This window comes from Carica papaya, chromosome 7 (assembly GCF_054855325.1).
Source record: "Carica papaya isolate Zhongbai chromosome 7, ASM5485532v1, whole genome shotgun sequence".
NCBI lineage: Eukaryota > Viridiplantae > Streptophyta > Magnoliopsida > Brassicales > Caricaceae > Carica > Carica papaya.
Window position 1 is genome coordinate 1,786,684 of NC_142315.1, and position 17,980 is coordinate 1,804,663.

General features: G+C 35.4%; 3 protein-coding genes across 3 annotated transcripts; 2 read left to right on the top strand and 1 right to left on the bottom strand.

Moving 5' to 3' along the window:
- Positions 1-1,102: 1,102 nt before the first annotated feature.
- PFK2 (phosphofructokinase 2) lies at positions 1,103-5,783 on the bottom strand. The gene is made up of 3 exons (XM_022046560.2): positions 5,339-5,783; positions 2,769-3,516; positions 1,103-2,106 (listed from the first exon to the last, which is right to left on the bottom strand). The coding sequence occupies exons 2-3, from the start codon at positions 3,348-3,350 to the stop codon at positions 1,285-1,287; spliced, it is 1,404 nt and encodes a 467-aa protein (XP_021902252.1). The 5' UTR covers positions 3,351-3,516; positions 5,339-5,783; the 3' UTR covers positions 1,103-1,284.
- Positions 5,784-7,439: 1,656 nt separating this feature from the next.
- LOC110817881 (subtilisin-like protease SBT5.4) lies at positions 7,440-11,689 on the top strand. The gene is made up of 11 exons (XM_088207754.1): positions 7,440-7,526; positions 7,628-7,737; positions 7,830-7,927; positions 8,016-8,183; positions 8,274-8,385; positions 8,721-9,273; positions 9,618-9,712; positions 9,888-10,133; positions 10,434-10,548; positions 10,630-10,843; positions 11,054-11,689. Exons 1-11 carry the CDS (start codon positions 7,440-7,442, stop codon positions 11,602-11,604), a joined length of 2,349 nt encoding a protein of 782 aa, XP_088063880.1. The 3' UTR covers positions 11,605-11,689.
- Positions 11,690-12,061: 372 nt separating this feature from the next.
- On the top strand, positions 12,062-17,598 carry LOC110817967 (putative galactinol--sucrose galactosyltransferase 2). Its single transcript, XM_022046693.2, has 14 exons — positions 12,062-12,624; positions 12,809-13,056; positions 13,746-13,836; positions 14,036-14,084; positions 14,179-14,270; positions 14,436-14,543; positions 14,614-14,739; positions 14,874-15,284; positions 15,817-15,958; positions 16,048-16,115; positions 16,210-16,344; positions 16,438-16,652; positions 16,803-16,891; positions 17,210-17,598. The coding sequence occupies exons 1-14, from the start codon at positions 12,254-12,256 to the stop codon at positions 17,489-17,491; spliced, it is 2,427 nt and encodes an 808-aa protein (XP_021902385.2). The 5' UTR covers positions 12,062-12,253; the 3' UTR covers positions 17,492-17,598.
- Positions 17,599-17,980: the final 382 nt, after the last annotated feature.

The following is a 17,980-nucleotide window of genomic DNA, read 5'->3' on the forward strand; positions in this document are numbered from 1 at the left end:
TATATATATATGGGGAAAAAAAAAAAACTTTTACAAACAAGGCAATCAAGATTAGAGATTCCTCCATGGGAAAAGTCACAACCTTTGGCAAGCAGCATCTGGTTAGAGACCTAAAAATTGGAAAGCATGTGCATATTGCACATTTCTAGTCTTTTCTTTGCAAAAGAGAAAGAAAACCTCATCAGCCAAAATATATTTATTCCCATTACTGCACCAGAGATCATCTTCTTGTTCTTCCTTTTACCTAAAGAAACTTTTTTTTTTTCTTTCCTTTCTCTCCTTTTCTCTCCCCCACTTTTTTTGGGTAATCACTTTAATGAATCTTAGTTGGAGATAATGATAAAAGAAGATTTCATTTGATGCCAAGTCAGTCCAGGGAATGATGCCTTATCTTACTCCTACATACATGTTTTTTGTGGTCTCACCATGTCATAAATATAGTGTGAAATTAGAGAAAGACCACCAACTCCTTGTTAAAATTTCTTAAACTTAGTCGTTCTTGAATAATTCATCACTTAAACGAGTATATTATAGAATACTAATGACCATCTCGTAATATTTGATTCGGCATCAACTACGTTGATGTTATGTAATTAAAATCGGTTTCTTACTAGTAAATCATTTCGTATCACTAAATTTTCTTACTTAATTACCTGCAACATGCCAAAAAATAAAAGGAAAAAAAAACTATATCTACCCTTTTTTTTCCCTTTTAAGAACAAAAGGAACTATATATATATATATATATATATATATATATATATAGTGTCTGTGTGTGTGTGTGTGTGAAATCAATGAACCTATCCACAATAGTCCCACTGTCCATCTAATTAATCATTATTTTCTCAAAAGTAAAAAGATGAGAATGATATCATTAAATTCAATTAACAAAGCTAAACAACCTTCTTTAGCTTATTTTGGCTATCATTACAGACTTCATTCATAATCCACCAGTTTCATTCAGCACCTCCTATAAGACTCCCAAACAAATTTCAAATTCAGACTCTCAGTCTTGTTCTCAACTTGATAGAATCTTTTGTTATTTTTTATTGTGAGATTACTGGCATTCATGCTACATAAATTTCAATTAAACAAGTAACAGTTGAAGAAACTAGTGGCAAGAGAACCACCATATAATATATAACTTGTGGGTAAATCTATATGTTCTTCCAGCTTTGGAGCTCATTACAGCCCACAAGACAAGCCAGGGATTATATATGATACAACCCAAAAATGGGCACTAAGAAAACAAGGAAAACCTCCGTGAATCCTTTCATGATTTTATCAGCTATCACCAAAATCAGGCTGGTTAGTGACAGATCTCACCCACGCCCATTTATGATCCCTTGTATTAACTTCATTTTTAGCCTCTGCAACTTCCTCTACTGGAATATATCCATAGTTTCCATTAATAGGACCAGACACAAATCCAGTATATCCAGCCATAACTCCATGAATTGAAGAGTGTGCCACGAGCGTACAGTATAAACTATCTGTAGAATTTGCAGGCACTGCACGGATCATATACGTTGGATCTATATACTTTACTGTAAATAACTCACCTGGATGTTCTCTAGCCCACCATGTCTTAAGCTCTGACTTCAACCAAGCACCAACGTCTAAAAACACAGGGTTCCCTGATTCATCCCTTTCTTCCTTCTGTGCTTCAGTTCTAGGAATCATGTCTTGTCCTGCACCCTCTGCAACGACTAATACGGCATGTCCGTTGAGTTTCAGTCGCTGTTCGAGAAACTCAAAGAGCCCTCCTTTTCCTTCTAGGTAGAATTTATTTTCAGGGATTAAGCAGCAATCAACATCACGGTTGCTTAATGTTGCATAAAGAGCTATGTGGCCGGTGCTTCGACCCATTAGCTTTACCAGGCCGATTCCATTGACTGCACTTTCTGCTTCCACATGAGCTGCATTGATTGCTTGCTGTGCCATTTCTACCGCAGTTTGAAACCCAAATGATCTATCGATGATCCCCACATCGTTATCTACGGTTTTGGGAATTCCAGCAACTCCAATGTTGAGTTTTCTGCGGCGAATTTCTTCGAATATCTTGACTGCACCTCGCATTGTTCCATCCCCGCCTATGATGTAAACCTGTTTGAGCACACGAAGAAAATGTCAAACAAACCCAATTAGAGACCTTTATCCAATTAACAGCACGAATATGATTGACGCCCACCTCCATTTAATGAAGAAATTAAATTAGATTAAAACTTTCTCCCATTTGGGGGATTTTTCTCCCACTTGGGGGAAAAACTCTGAAATTTTCTTATTTTTTCATTGTTCTTTTCCGCTAAATTTTTCACCCATTCTTTTTGAAGAATAATTTCCTTCTTTTTTTGTAAAACTTAATATTTTTACTACTTCCATCGATTTATAAAATTTTTCAAACACCCGAAAATTATTAGATTTACAATTATCCGAATTACCTCAACTTTTAAAAAATTGTATCCGAATTATCATCGCCTACATTAATTTCAGATATTCCACAAGTTTAAATATCCAATTTATCTTAAATAAATTTTTTAAATCGAATTAAACAAAAAATTCAATCGAGCTGATTAGAATTTTTCCGGTCATTACGATTCTCCGGAGGGACAAATTCTCCTTTCTCTTCCGAAGGGTATTTTCTCTCATCCGAGGGATAATTTTCCCTTTTTAGCTCTCCCAAAGACTTTCTTGTTTGTAGAGGAGAAAAAAAAAGGTAATATTGTACAGAAGTTAAGATTGTATTGAAGAAGATGATCAAGACTAACCTGATTATAACCTTGACGCTCAATTGCATCAACAATCTTGACCAGATCAAACCCTCCCCTGGAGGTTTCAAGCACAGTCCCGCCCCTCTTATGCAAGTCATGGAGAATCTTGGGATTAAGTTCGACACGGTCGGTGGAGTAAAATCCCCTGTAACCAGCTGTGATCCCGTAAATATGACGAACACCGTAGAGCTCCCAGAGTCCCACCACCAATTCTCTGATGACCGTGTTCATTCCGGGACAGAGTCCGCCGCAGGTGACAATGGCGGCTTTGACAGCGGAGGGTTCGAAGAAAACTCGCCGGCGAGGGCCAGCTCTGTGGTAGGCAAAGTGAGGAGAGGGAGAAGAGTGGGTGCCGGAGAGATCGTAGACGATTTGCCGGAGGATGACGTCAAAAGGAGTGATGTAGAAGCCGTCCGATGGCCGGAAAAAAGAGTTGGCGTCGAGAGGATTGGTGCTAGCTTCGAGACCGGGGAGGTAGTCGGTGAGGTGAGGGAGCTCGCGGATGGTTATAGAAGGGAAAGGGAAGGTACCTTCTGATGAATCTACCTGGGTGCTGCCTTCTGGATTTGCTATCGCCATATCCTGCTATTCTGAAGCTATTACCGGTACTACGCTCTAACGGCAATTCTCCGTCTCTGCTTTTTTTGACCAGCCAGCCATCGGAGAAGAAGATGAAAGTAGAGTGAAAAACGTAGAGACAGGTTCTGGTATGACGTGGGCAAGCCAGAAATGGACACGTGTTGATCTGAAAATCCAGGACTAACACGTGTAAGATAAGCAATCACCTGCTATGAAGTGTTTATAAATATTTTGGATAAAGAGATCATCTTTTTCTGAAATTTATTTTAATAAAATTGTATATTTAATTTAAGTGTGCGGTAGAAAAATTGCATTTACTTATAATTTTTGATAAAATAATTTTTAAATTTATAATTTTTTATATATAATATACTTATAATTATATTAATTATAATATAATATAAATAATATTTAAATAAAAATAATTTAATCCCACTTGAACTTACAATTTATTATAAATATATATATATATATATTAACCATAGGAGTTCGATCCATTAGTTCAAAAAATTACAACTTATTAAAACCTTTTTTTTAATAAATAAATAATTGGATCGAACGAATTATAATATTGTCAATATATAAGTTTTTGTTTTTATCTTTTAAATGAATATTTAACAATTTCATTATATTGATATATGCATATATATATATATATAATATAAGAGTTGATATATTTTCACATATAGATTATCTACTATTGGTGCTATGGCATATTTGTTGCCATAGAAGAAGATAGGACAAAAAGCTAAACCTAAAGGTATAAATTCTTTTAATTATTTCCAAATATTTATATATATTATTTATAGCCTCCTTTACAACCATGATATAATAAAGTATACTTTTTCTTATTCTTCTAAAAAAATAAAAAAAAAAGCATATGCTTAGTAAATAATTAATGTGTTGATTATTTTATTAATTAATATCAAATAATATAATTTTTTAATTAATATACAGTTTCGTAACTTATCAATTAAGATTCTAATCTGCGTTGAATTAAAACGTGTTAACGAGTAGTAATAGTTCGTGTGTCTAACTTTATTCGTCTATACGCATTTTTCGTTCTAAAGCTATTCTTTGTAAAATTACTTTTTTCTCTCAAGAGCATCATAGGAATTTTCATAAAGAAAAACCAATATCATGACAGGCATCGTTGATCATTCCTTTGCTTTAATAGTTCGAACTAAAAGTGTGGTCCTTGTAAGAAAGAAAGAAAGAAATTTACTTCAGAAATCTCTAGAAACAGTACAACCATTTCAAACCAATACACACACATTATGTATATACGTATGCATATTATATAAAATCAAACTATATATGTATTTCAAGTATTAAACTTCAATACCATCTATCAGCGTTCATCCGATTACATTAAGTATCGTTCTTCATTTCGTTAGAATTCTTGTGCATCCGGTTGAGCATTCTTGAATTTAGAGGGGCACGAATTTAAAGTGGGTGTAGGATATACTTACAAAAAAATATATATATCTAAGAAAAGGAAACCCAATATAATTACCAGCTCCTTCATGTATATATATTGCAGCAGATCTTGGAGAAATATCCAGAAATTGAGATGAGAAGAAAGTGTAAAGAATAGTTGGGGGCCTGCATGACTCCCCTCATGCCAAGTAAGAAGGTTGCCAACACTCTTTGCCAAGGCTTCTTAGATGGCATTCAGGGAGCCAGGCAGATCACTATTACTTCTTCCTCCATCCTCCACATACAACTTCATACAAACCTGTATATAAATATAACATATATATATCTATATATATATATATATTTCAAAATCACCAGCCAGACTCTCATATTCCCACATGGGTATCAAAGGAAAACCATCTTGACCAATTCCCAGACCAAAGACATAAAAAATCAGAACATGAAACATCTACTCACTAATTACACATGGTTCTTACACAATCATATAAATATATATATACATAGAAAGAGAGAGAGAGAGAAGGGAATTTATAAAAGGGAAAACATACCAATTAATCAGGAACTTCAACATGCATATTCTGAATACTGATATGGGATATGATGATTAACAGAAAGAAAGGGTGTGTTTGTGTGTCTGTCTGTATATGTATGTGTGTGTGTGTATATATAGGGGAAGAAAAAGGGGAAAGTCCAAAGAGAAGGAGAGAGTAGAGATGGCAGGGTAAGTCGGCAACAAAGGAAAGGCCAGGTCTGTTTCTTAACATATAGTTCCATAGATAGAGCCAAAGTTGCCTGGGTTTTACAGGTAACCTTGTTTTTCTCTTATCTCTCTCTCTCTCTCTCTCTCACCCTTTCTACTGTTTCTCTCACCCTTTTAAAAATGGCTTTCTCCTGTATCTATCTCCCTGTCTTATATATACATATATATCTCCACTATGCAACAACCCCTTTAATTTCTCTACTCTAATGTTTAACCACATAAATATTTCCCATGGTCTGCAGAGGGCGCCAAAAAACCAGTGAATAAGACAAAGTCCAGCGCTGCTTTATCTTGAATAATGGTTTTAAATCAACTGGTTAAGTACACATCATTACATTGACTGTAACATTAATTTATACCAACACCCTATTAATGAAAACATTAATCACATATTATAATTAATCACTTGTTAATTCACTCTTAATTAATCATTTCTTAATTCACTTTCAGTCAGTCGTATCAATCCTACACTGAATAAAGTTAAAAACTTTTTCATATTTTGACTCAGAAAATTTCTGGGTCATCGCAAAATTTAAATGGGTTCTCAAGTTTTTATCCGAAAAGACCAAAAACGGGGAGGATGCAATGGAGAAAGCAGAAAAGGTTACGTTTTTAGCAGTTTGAATTTGGTAATTAATTAAGGGTTTGGACTACATGTGACAAAACGAAACGTAAACTGGTTTGGTGTCTGTTTTTGATAGAAGAAAACAATGTATTCAAAGCTGGCAGTAAGACCGTGTTTGGTTGGCGGGTCCTTTTAACTTTTTTTCCAAATGATTATTATGAATTAAACATTCCTTAGCTTTTTATTTCTCTCTATGAAATTAATATAAAACGAGAACAGTTAAGATTCAAAGTCCAATCAAGTAACTCATGGCTTTGACCATTGAACTTAAGATTGATTGGTGGGTTCTGTTTAGATGGGCGTTGCTTCCATTGATTACTATGGTTAATGCATTCTATTAATGAACAAACAAACACAAGTACTCCACTCCACTTTCTTCTCGAGTAAATATATATATATATATGTATATTATAATGTAAGACACAGAATCTTTATGCGAAGCCTCATGGAGTTTTGAATAGTACTTGAACCAAGTATTCTCTGCAACTGTAATTTTTTTCATCGTGATGTAAAAAAGGACGAACATGGCACGATAGATGCAAAAGATACGACACCGTTTCTCCCTCTAAGTCCAAACGGTGTCGTTTAAGGATATCGAAATGGGCTGGGCTATGATAAATGGGCTTCGTGAACCTTTCTACTGGAACTAAAATGGGCCGGGCTGTGAATTTATAGAGCTGGGTATGGGTTGAGCGGGAAACAGAGATATGGGTTGGGCTTTTGTATATATATATATATATATATTTAATATTAATGTCTTTTACATTCAAATGCCATGAGTTTGGGAGATTGATCTTAGTAAATTGATAAACTATAATTGGTTTTTTAGAATAAAAAGTTAATTTTTCATCCTGTTGATAGGAAAATTATAAAACAAAAATGGGTTTATCGTGTTAATTTTTGAGTCATCATCATCCGTAATATATATAGATGTATCTATATATATATATATGATCTATACGTTCGTATACTTTTTAAAAGATGGTGTAACATTCCTTAGAATGGCGGAATTCTTTTCCAAAACGGTATCGTTCTACTTGTAGGATACTTCTATTTCTCCTTTTAAGATTAGTACGTATAGAACTCCTTCTAACTTTTATTCGTAATTATTGGTATAAATAATAGGAGTTTATTATACACTCGGATTCAGCTAACTTGTGTGTGTGTGTGTGTGTGTGTGTGTGTATATATTCTCAGAAGAAGCTCATCAGTCTGCTAATCATAACCCTAGAAGTTTTCTTCTTCTTTTCTTTGGAATCTGGCAATGTCGCTCCCAAAGATTTCGATCGTCTTTGTAACAGTTTTCACTCTTCTCTTTTTGTTCCAAACGCCTGCTTCTGCAGTCAAACAGGTACATGTACACATATATATTAATATATACGTATATACATATACCTACTTACATATGTATATATCCGAAGTCAAACTGATTTGTTTTGTTACATGATCAAGTCTTACATAGTCTACTTGGGATCCCATACACACGGCCCTGATGTTTCCAATGCTGATCTTGATCGGGTAGCTGAAACTCATCATCAATTTCTTGCTTCATTCTTGGGAAGGTACTTCCAAATGGTTGAATTTGCTGTTTATATATATATATATATGGAATTTGTTTATGATCTTAATTAAATTATTTTTACTTAATGTATAGTTATGACAAGGCAAAAGATGCAATCTTCCGCTCATACAACAAGCATATCAATGGATTTGCAGCCAGCCTTGAAGAAGAAGAAGCTGCCGAAATTGCAAGTAATATAATTAATTCAACATGCATTAACATATATATATATATATATAGAGTTTTCTTTAGAGTAATTATATGAATAAATTGTTGCAGAGCATCCGGAAGTGATATCAGTTTTCGTGAACCATGCGAATAAATTACACACGACTCGGACATGGCAATTCATGGGGGTGGAACAACAAAATGGCGTCGTTCTCAATTCTTCCATTTGGAGTAGAGCTAGATATGGTGAAGATACCATCTTGGCCAACCTTGACACTGGTAATTAATTATAATCAATATTTTGTATGTTAACTATATATTATTGTTGATTTAAACGTGACGAATATGTGTGCATGTACATATGTATAGGTGTTTGGCCGGAACTAGAAAGCTTCAGTGATGAAGGCTATGGTCCTGTTCCATCCAGATGGAAAGGTTCATGTAAGAGTGAAACTGCTGAACATGGAGTTAAATGCAACAGGTGCTGCCCTCTACTTGACCACATATCTCTCTCTCTCTCTCTCTATATATATATATATATATATATGCATGTTATATATTTATATATTCCAATTGGGTTTATTAAGCCAATCACTATTTTGAAAGTAGAAAATGTTAGAAAATTTTAAGATATAGAATAGCTCTACATGACATTTTCTTGAAAATGGAAGAAAGAAGAATGAGAGATTAATTAAAAGATTAAGTTTTCATAACGTGGATTATAATTAACTCTAACTAATGAATCATGATCACTTATAAAAATTCAAAAGGCTCATATTGAATTTTAATTTTCAAAAATCTCATTAATTTGCAAATTTTGATTTTTAACAGAAAACTGATCGGAGCAAGATACTTCAATGATGGATACATGAAAGCCGGAGGCGAAATCACTCCCGGGAATCGCACAGCACGCGACCACAAGGGCCACGGAACTCACACCTTGACAACCGCCGCCGGCAACTTCGTCGCCGGAGCTAATATCTTCGGTGTCGGCAACGGCACCGCGAAAGGTGGTTCAGCTAGAGCTCGTGTGGCAACCTACAAGGTTTGCTGGCCAGAAACTGAAAAAGTCGGCGAGTGCTACGACTCCGATTCTCTGTCAGCTTTCGACGCTGCCATTGACGACGGTGTAGATGTGGTGTCGATGTCCGTCGGCGGTGACCCTCTTGACTATCTTGACGATGGAATTGCAGTTGGGTCTTTTCATGCTGTTAAGCATGGCATCGTTGTTGTCTGCTCCGCCGGAAATTCTGGTCCTCAACCTGCTACTGTCACTAATAATGCTCCATGGATTTTCACTGTAGCTGCTAGTACTTTTGATCGTGAGTTTCAGTCTTTTGTCACGCTCGGCAATGGTCAACAATTCAAGGTATTTTATATTCATACTCGTACATATACTGTTGATTTTGTCTGCATTTTGGTTTGAATGGTTTGATTTGTTTCGGGTCATATACACATATATATATACACACACACATACTATTAAGTTGGCTTGAACTTTGATTTGACTTGTTCGACTTTGTTCTAAGTCCTATTAAATCCACTCATGTAAATTAATCCGCTCATGACTTTGTTCATAGACAAACATTTCTGTCAAGTCGCATAAAATCTTATATTTTTTCTTCTTCTATTGTGTCTGGAATAATTTTTCTTAACATTTATATATACATAGAGTATGTTGTGATTGTGCTAAAACTAGTTCTAATTATGCAGGGAAGCAGCCTTAGCAAGCCATTGCCAGATGATAAACTCTATCAACTTATCAGTGCTGCAGAAACTAATTCTGCAAATGCGACATCTGTGGAATCGTAAGAATCTTGCAATTCATAATTAACTAATTGATAAATATATGAATTTATATTAAAAAAATCAAAAAATAAGAGAGTTCAAAAGCATTTGAATTTTTGCACGTAGGAGGGAACCCAAAACCCAACGTTAATTACATTTTGTAATTAATGGATGATGGGGATTATATATATGCAGTATTCTGTGCAAGGAAGGAACACTGAATCCTGAGAAAGTGAAAGGAAAAATTCTGGTTTGCCTGAGGGGAGATAATGCAAGAATTGACAAGGGAATACAAGCAATGGAAGCTGGTGCAGCTGGTATGATTCTCTGCAATTCCAAAGCCAACGGCAATGAAGTTATCGCCGACCCTCATCTCCTCCCCGCTTCCCACCTCGACTACTCCGATGGTCTTGCCGTCTTCTCCTACCTCAATTCTACCAAGTATCTTTCTATTCATGTTCTTCAGTGTTAGAATATAAATAATTGATTAGTAAAATTATTTAGATGATAGATTCAATTAATTCTTTAAAATTCATGTTGAATTAACATCAAAAATTTTTTTACTTTACATTTCAAATTTAATTAACATTATGTGATTTTAAATAATCGATTAGTTTATTTCTTATCGACTTAAATTATTTAGATAACAGATTCAATTAATTCTTTAATATTCATTTTGGATTAACATCAAAACTTTTGACTTTAATCAAGTTTAATTAACATTATGTGATTTTTTTACAGGGATCCAAGGGGAACTCTTGAGGGTCCATTGACAAAGCTAAACAGTAAGCCAGCACCAGTAATGGCATCATTTTCCTCTCAAGGTCCAAACCCACTCAACCCAGAAATTCTCAAGGTGATTTAATTATTTAATCACTACCCTTTGTTTATCTTGATGTTCTGTAATAATTCCTAAGGTCAAGTTTTGATTTTGCAGCCTGATATAACTGCACCCGGAGTGAATGTAATAGCTGGGTGGACAGAAGGAGTTAGCCCTACAGGTTTGCCCTCCGACAACCGCAGAACTCCTTTCTTCATCGTATCCGGTACTTCCATGTCTTGTCCTCATGTCGCCGGAGTTGTCGGTCTACTCAGAACTCTCTACCCAGATTGGAGTCCCGCCGCCATTCGATCTGCAATTATGACAACCGGTAAGCAAACCAGACCCCTCCTAGTTGTGCAAAGTTCAATCTATTTTAACAATTAACACTTGTTGAAAATAATAATTTATAAATTTTAATATGTCAAAGACTTTTGTTAAGAAGTTAATATACTTGCAAATGATGTTTATATATTACCTAATTTATTAATATATACACTTCTGGTTTTGTAATCTTATGAATTATTCTTTGATATCTCAGCATTTTCAAGAGATAACACTATGCACCCAATCGTCAATGGAACATCTGTTAAGGCAACACCCTTCAATTATGGGGCAGGACACATGAGACCTAACAAAGCAATGGATCCTGGTTTGGTCTACGACTTAACAATCAATGACTACATGGATTTCTTATGCGGCAATGGCTACAACCAAACTTCCTTAAAACTTTTCTATGGAGATGATTCTTACAAGTGTCCAGAATCCTACAAGGTCCTCAACTTGAACTACCCTTCAATCACAGTCCCTAATCTGTCAGGCAAAGTCACTGTGACCCGAAAGCTCAAGAACGTGGGATCACCAGGAGTCTACTCGGCTCAAGTCTATGAGCCATACGGTGTTTCAGTGAGTGTTGAGCCCAGTACGTTGAAGTTTTCAGAGGTTGGGGAAGAGAAGAGTTACAGTTTGACAATGGAGGCTAAGTGGGTTGGCGCTGCTAAAGACTATGTGTTTGGGAGAATAGAGTGGACCGACAAGAAACACATTGTGAGGAGTCCCATCGTCGTTGCTGCAGGTGTCCAGAAAAACTGAGAAATTCTACTCTGTTAAACTACTAGTAGGAGTAGACACGGAAGGGAAAAAACAGTAGTTTAGTTTATAATTTCTTCTTTTGCTTTTCTTTTTTTTTCTTTTTTTTTTTTTCTTTTGAGAGAGTAATTTTTTGAACCTGTATTGAAATAGTAATTTATTTATTCTTTGTTCTTACTCAATCTATATGATTTATTTGAAAGTTATAAGATAATTAATTACATATCAATTATCTATAATGATTATTGATCCCATAATATTTTCACTGTACTGTTTGATTAAAAACATCGGGTTAAAAAAATGTAAAATTGACTATTTTTAATTAAAAAAAAGAAAAAAGATTACTTTGAGATTTTTTTTTGATTGCTAAGAATGGGAGGAGATGATAAAGGAACGATCTTTTCTTGCCATTGTTTTACTAAAAGGTTCCTGGACCAGCCTCGTTTTGTATTTACAACATATATCCCTCTCAAAAATGGAGATGATGATTTGGGAAGAGACAAGAAATGAAAAGGCAAGGCTAATAATCAACCGTCATCCTATCAACTGGAAATCAACTTACATCACATATCTCTCAGTCTAATACTATAATGTTTTTTAAACTCTTCTTCAACAAACATCCTAGTACTGGGTTCAAGAAATCACATACATTATGGCCGCCATGACCATGGCCGTGTTGCAGAATCACAACCCCACCTTTCATGTCAAACCCTTCTCTTCTCCAAAAAGAAAAGCTTCCCATTTATCCTCCTCCTTTTTGACCCCAATCCACAACCAAAGATTTTTCTCTTCCCGTTCTCTGATCTTCAATAGGAGTACTCAGAAATGGAGGAACTACTTCATGTTTCTTGCTGCGAAGCCTGTGGTAAAGGACCGTACTCTTAGTTTTCAGGGAAATGATTTGTTGACAGGCCTCCATGAAAACGTAGTGGTCACGCCATTGAAGGACACGTGTGGGTTATTCTTGGGTGCTACTTCTACAGAAAACAAATCTCGGCATGTTTTCAAGCTTGGTGTCATTCAGTAAGTTTGTCTTCTTTGTGTTTGATGTTTTGTTTCAGTGGTCTCCAGTCGTTTGATTCAGCTTCTAGCGGTGCGCTTGACTGTTCTTGCATGCTTTCCATCATTCTGTATCTTCTTTTTCTCACAGACTCTTGTAATGTTAATCATGAAGGATTGATGAATGCTGTTCATTTGCTCAATGCAGGGATCTCAGATTGTTATGTCTTTTTAGATTTAAGCTATGGTGGATGATACCTCGAGTTGGGACTTCAGGGAGCGATGTCCCTGTCGAGACTCAGATGTTGCTTGTGGAAGTAAGACCAGAAGGATCAAGTGTTGATGCTTCTGGTGATTCTGGTTCTTACGTCCTTTTCTTGCCAGTGCTAGATGGTGAATTTAGGAGCAGCTTGCAGGGGAACTCTGCCAATGAACTTGAGTTTTGTGTTGAAAGTGGTGAGCTTTCTCATACTTGGCCTATTTATATATATATAAGGACAAGTAGATATAGTAAGTATCAAATTCATCAATAGCCTAATTCTGTTCTTCATTTTGCTATTTGGAGGTACTAGTATCTCACCATATTTTATTATATATCATTAGTATTTTACTATTGTTCTTTATCGTTTGAAGTATCATCTGTTACCCTTTTAATTATTATTTGTTAACATCAACTTTGACATTGTACTAACCAATATGATAGAAAATCGTAGTCGAAAAGATAACAAACAATAGTTTAAGTAAGAACTAAATATAGTTAGTTGATAACTATAAATAACGTAAAATTATGAAGGATGGGGCTGTAGGAACGGGGAAAGCAAAAACCGATTTGTACTGACTGAAGAAATCTGTTAGAAGAAACAAATTAAAGAATTTATTGGGTTATCCTTAGCCTATTTATACAAGAAGATAAATTTCCTGAAGTATGCTGGTTTAGGTCAAGGAGGCTTATGTTCGGTGGGGACTAAAATGGGGAGTAAAGGTATTAAAGAACATTTTGCTTCTTTGAAGGGAAGAATAATCTAAAAATAGTTGAAGGGAATTGTTAGAACAGGCCCCTCCTTTTTTCCTATTTACCAAAGATATTGTCATTTGCTTTCTTACAAATTTAGTATGGTGACATGGGCTTCCTTTTTTTTTTATAGGTGACCCTGCAATAGTCACCTCAAAGTCCCTCAAAGCAGTTTTTGTGAATTATGGAGACAATCCATTTGATTTGGTGAATGAATCTATGAAGTAGGTCAGCTTTCTTAACAAGTTTTCAGTTTCAAGTTTAAGTTTAGAAATCAAACCATCACATCCATCAGGACAAATTGGATAAATCTTGTATGATCTTCACTACAAGTTAGCTACTCGTGATTTGAATTTTGTTGATATCCGGGCTCTAATGGCTTTTGTTGACATTTTTCTTCCATGAATTTTGGGTCATCTGCAGGATTATAGAGAAGCAGAGCTCAACATTTGCACTTAGGGAATCCAAACAGGCAAGTAACCTACTGTTTACATCCAGCTCATGAAATTATGTTACCGGAAAACCTTTTTCTAGCAAGTTGATGTCCTTCTTACTTTCTGATGCAGATGCCTGGAATGTTAGATTGGTTTGGTTGGTGCACTTGGGATGCTTTTTACCAAGACGTTAATGCACAAGGAATCAAAGATGGTCTAAAGAGGTCAATCTAGATCTACATGCTTCTGAAAAATTATAGGAATATCTTCCATCTCACTTACTAACTGGAAATCAGCTTCATTTGTGCCTCTTTCTCTTCTTCATCCTTTAGTTCTTTTTGAGGCACTGCGGCAGGCTTCTTGAGTAAACCTCCATGTCTCCCTTTCAGTTTATTTCAGGGAGGTACCCCAGCAAGGTTTTTGATAATAGATGATGGGTGGCAAGATACAACTAATGAGTTCCAAAAGGAAGGAGAAGAATTTGTAGATGGAACACAGTAAGTTCATCAGTTCATAAGTGTTCCTGGTTAAGCACATATGCAACTTTTGATTGCCTCCATGTTGCAGGTTTGGCGGCAGATTAGTAAGCCTTGAAGAAAACAGCAAGTTTCGGAGAGGAAATGAAGACAAAAGTGATGCACCTACTTGTCTTAAGTCTTTTGTTTCAGATATTAAGAGCTCTTTTGGCCTTAAGTAAGCTTTCCAACATAAACCCTTGAAACTATTCATTTTTCTATGAATATCTGAAAAAATCCATATTAGATTATGACATGCAAACATCAGGAGATCTCATCTCTTTTCCTTTTTAACTTTTCTGAAATTCTTAGATATGTATATGTATGGCATGCCCTATTAGGGTACTGGGGAGGCCTTGTCCCGGACGCAGAAGGAACTAAAAAGTATAATCCACAGTTGAGATACCCTGTACAGTCACCAGGGAATTTGGCGAACAAGAGGGATCTAGCAATGGACTGTATGGAGAAGTATGGCATAGGTACAATTGATCCAGCAACAGTGACCCAATTTTATGATCATCTCCACAAGTATCTTGTTTCACAGGGTGTGGATGGGGTTAAAGTTGATGTTCAGAACATCCTTGAAACTATCGCAACTGGTTTAGGAGGCCGGGTATCACTTACTAGACAGTTCCAACAAGCTCTTGAAAGCTCCATTGCTGCCAACTTTGAAGACAACAGCATAATCTGCTGCATGGGTCAGAGCACAGACACCATTTACAAGTAAGTTACCTTGACACACCTTTTAACATCTTTCCAAGTCTTTTCTCTCGAAGCGCAGATTGCATAGCAGACAATTCTTTTAGCATGACATGTTTGATCTTCATAAATCAAGCAATGTGTCAATGAGGACAGAGATCATGAAATCGGGTGATAAGTCCACTTTAAGGTCCAGTTTGATTCATTCTCTGTACAATTTCCTAATTAATTCATGTTAGCCTTAATATAAATTATTAGAGCATAGTTCGCTGTGTTTAAGTTATCATCATTACCCTCATCTTGAATTTCTCAATGGTTGGAATTCAATTCCTAATTTTAGCTGGAGACAGATTTCCATCAGTAAGAATTTCCAAATTCAGCAATAATGTCTCCTATTGTTGATTCATTGAACGATTTGAGCAATTCCATGGGTCAAATCTTGACTAAATATATATCTCGAGATCTCCATCATTTCGTGTAGAACATGAGTGACATGGGTAGAATTTTCATTTGAACACAGTTTAGAGCATGATACTTTCATTATTTATTGCTGCAGTTCAAAAAGAAGTGCAATTACACGAGCATCCGATGATTACTACCCAAAAAATCCAACAACACAGACATTGCATATAGCTGCTGTCTCTTTCAACAGCATATTTCTTGGTGAAGTCTTTGTCCCAGATTGGGACATGTTCTATGTACGTTACTTATTATAGCAGTATCATAGTTGGTCTGTTGAGTTGCTAGTTCTACATAAAGTAATTAACCTCTTATTTACAATCTTCAGAGCCTCCATGATGCAGCAGAGTTTCATGCTGTTGCTAGAGCTGTAGGAGGTTGTGGAGTTTATGTTAGGTACACATTCTGTAAAATATGGAAATCTTTTACTTGTTTCCTTCACGCTTGATCATTCCATGGATAATACTGAGCTGCACAACTTTTGATACAGTGATAAACCTGGCCACCACGATTTCAACATACTTAAAAAGCTTGTGCTTCCCGATGGATCAGTACTTAGAGCTAAATATCCAGGAAGGCCATCACGCGATTGCTTATTCACTGACCCGGTTATGGATGGGAAAAGGTAATAATCTCCCTCTAAATTCAGATTTATCTAGTTCGGCTTGCTTTTTTCTTTTTTCCCCATAAACCCTTTTGGTGGATTCCCGGATTTCAGTCTTCTTAAGATTTGGAACCTGAATAAATGTACTGGAGTTATCGGTATCTTCAACTGCCAAGGAGCAGGAAGTTGGCCCTGTATAGAACACACTGTTCAGCAAGATGTCCCTTCTGAGATAACTGGACATGTCTCCCCTGCTGACATTGAGTATTTCAAAGAGGTTTCCGGGAAGTTTTGGACGGGAGATTCTTCTGCCTTTTCGTTTAATACAGGTACCTCTTTTTCTTCCCACTATATTTGATGCAATGCAGCTTATGGAAAAATCTTTTACATGTTTCTAAGACAATTAAGGTAGTATTATGAGCAGATTTTTAAGGTTTGTAAACTGAGGGTTGTACTTCAATATTCTATGTAACTTACAGGTTCTCTATCTCGGTTGTCAATGGAAGAATCAATGAACATTACATTGGGAATGTTGCAATGTGATATCTATACTGTTTCTCCTATAAAGGTTGGCTACTTGTTTCTCGTAACTTTTAGCTCCTCTGATATCATTTACTGTTTATAAATTAATTGACTTGGATACCATTAAGGTGTTGTTCGCATGCAACTTATATCACAACGACAACAGATCGATTAGAACTTCAAAATTTCAATTATTATGTGGTACTATTCTCCCATCATAACACAATCTCATAATAAGAACACGTAAAAATACACAGTTCGATTTAAACTCACAAGATCTCCTGAACATTTATCCGATTACTCTCGAGAGCGAGTGGTAAATATACCCATGAATTCTGATTCATCTGACGGGTCATTTGCTCAGGTTTATAACAAAAGGATCGAGTTTGCAGCGATTGGATTAATGAACATGTATAACTCGGGTGGAGCTGTCGAGTCCGTCGACATTTTTGGTGAATCTTCTGGTTGTAAGATACAGATCAAGGGGAGAGGGTCTGGCAATTTCGGAGCATACTCGAGCGTCAAACCTAAATCCTGCAAGTTAAACTCAGAAGATAAAGATTTCAAATTTAGGGAAGAAGACAAACTGTTGGATATGGTGATTCCTTCAACAACAAGCCATTGGGATCTTGTTATTGCTTATTGAGGCTTTGTTTTTTGTCCATTAAAGAACTCACCACTCTGATTTTTCTGTACATAATTCTCCTCAACATGGAATAAAAAAGTCTTTTTAATTTTCCATCACAAACAAAACACGTGTTTGTCCTTCTTGTATTTTTCTAATATTTTTTAATAAATTTGGAAATATTTTAAAGTTTTAGTTAAAAATTCACATTTACTTTAAGACTATGATTAGAATACATTCAAATATAATTCATTTGCAAATTCACACATGTTTTAAATTGCAATATAATAGTCTTAAAGAAATAGTAAAAATTAAGTTTCATGTGGAATTGAAATCATACAATTTAAATTTCATTAAATTTATTAGAGAATTTGGAATTATATTGTTTAATTTAATTATAAAAATGTATGAATTACCACACAAAAAATTGTAATTTGCAAATAAATGTTATAAAATTTTAATTTTTTTTTTGGGTAAAATATAGTCTTAAATGATCATTTTTGTATATCA

What these genes read in the sequence shown, in the direction of transcription:
- LOC110817967 (XM_022046693.2), top strand. Translation starts at nt 12,254, where the DNA reads ATGGCCGCCATGACCATGGCCGTGTTGCAGAATCACAACCCCACCTTT. An exon ending in AGCACAGACACCATTTACAA is followed by an intron (nt 15,285 to 15,816) that starts GTAAGTTACCTT and finishes TTATTGCTGCAG; the next exon opens with TTCAAAAAGAAGTGCAATTA. An exon ending in CCGGTTATGGATGGGAAAAG is followed by an intron (nt 16,345 to 16,437) that starts GTAATAATCTCC and finishes CCCGGATTTCAG; the next exon opens with TCTTCTTAAGATTTGGAACC.
- LOC110817881 (XM_088207754.1), top strand. Translation starts at nt 7,440, where the DNA reads ATGTCGCTCCCAAAGATTTCGATCGTCTTTGTAACAGTTTTCACTCTT. An exon ending in CTGCTTCTGCAGTCAAACAG is followed by an intron (nt 7,527 to 7,627) that starts GTACATGTACAC and finishes TACATGATCAAG; the next exon opens with TCTTACATAGTCTACTTGGG. An exon ending in CTTGGCCAACCTTGACACTG is followed by an intron (nt 8,184 to 8,273) that starts GTAATTAATTAT and finishes ACATATGTATAG; the next exon opens with GTGTTTGGCCGGAACTAGAA.
- PFK2 (XM_022046560.2), bottom strand. Translation starts at nt 3,350, where the DNA reads ATGGCGATAGCAAATCCAGAAGGCAGCACCCAGGTAGATTCATCAGAA. An exon ending in AGCGTCAAGGTTATAATCAG is followed by an intron (nt 2,107 to 2,768) that starts GTTAGTCTTGAT and finishes GTGCTCAAACAG; the next exon opens with GTTTACATCATAGGCGGGGA.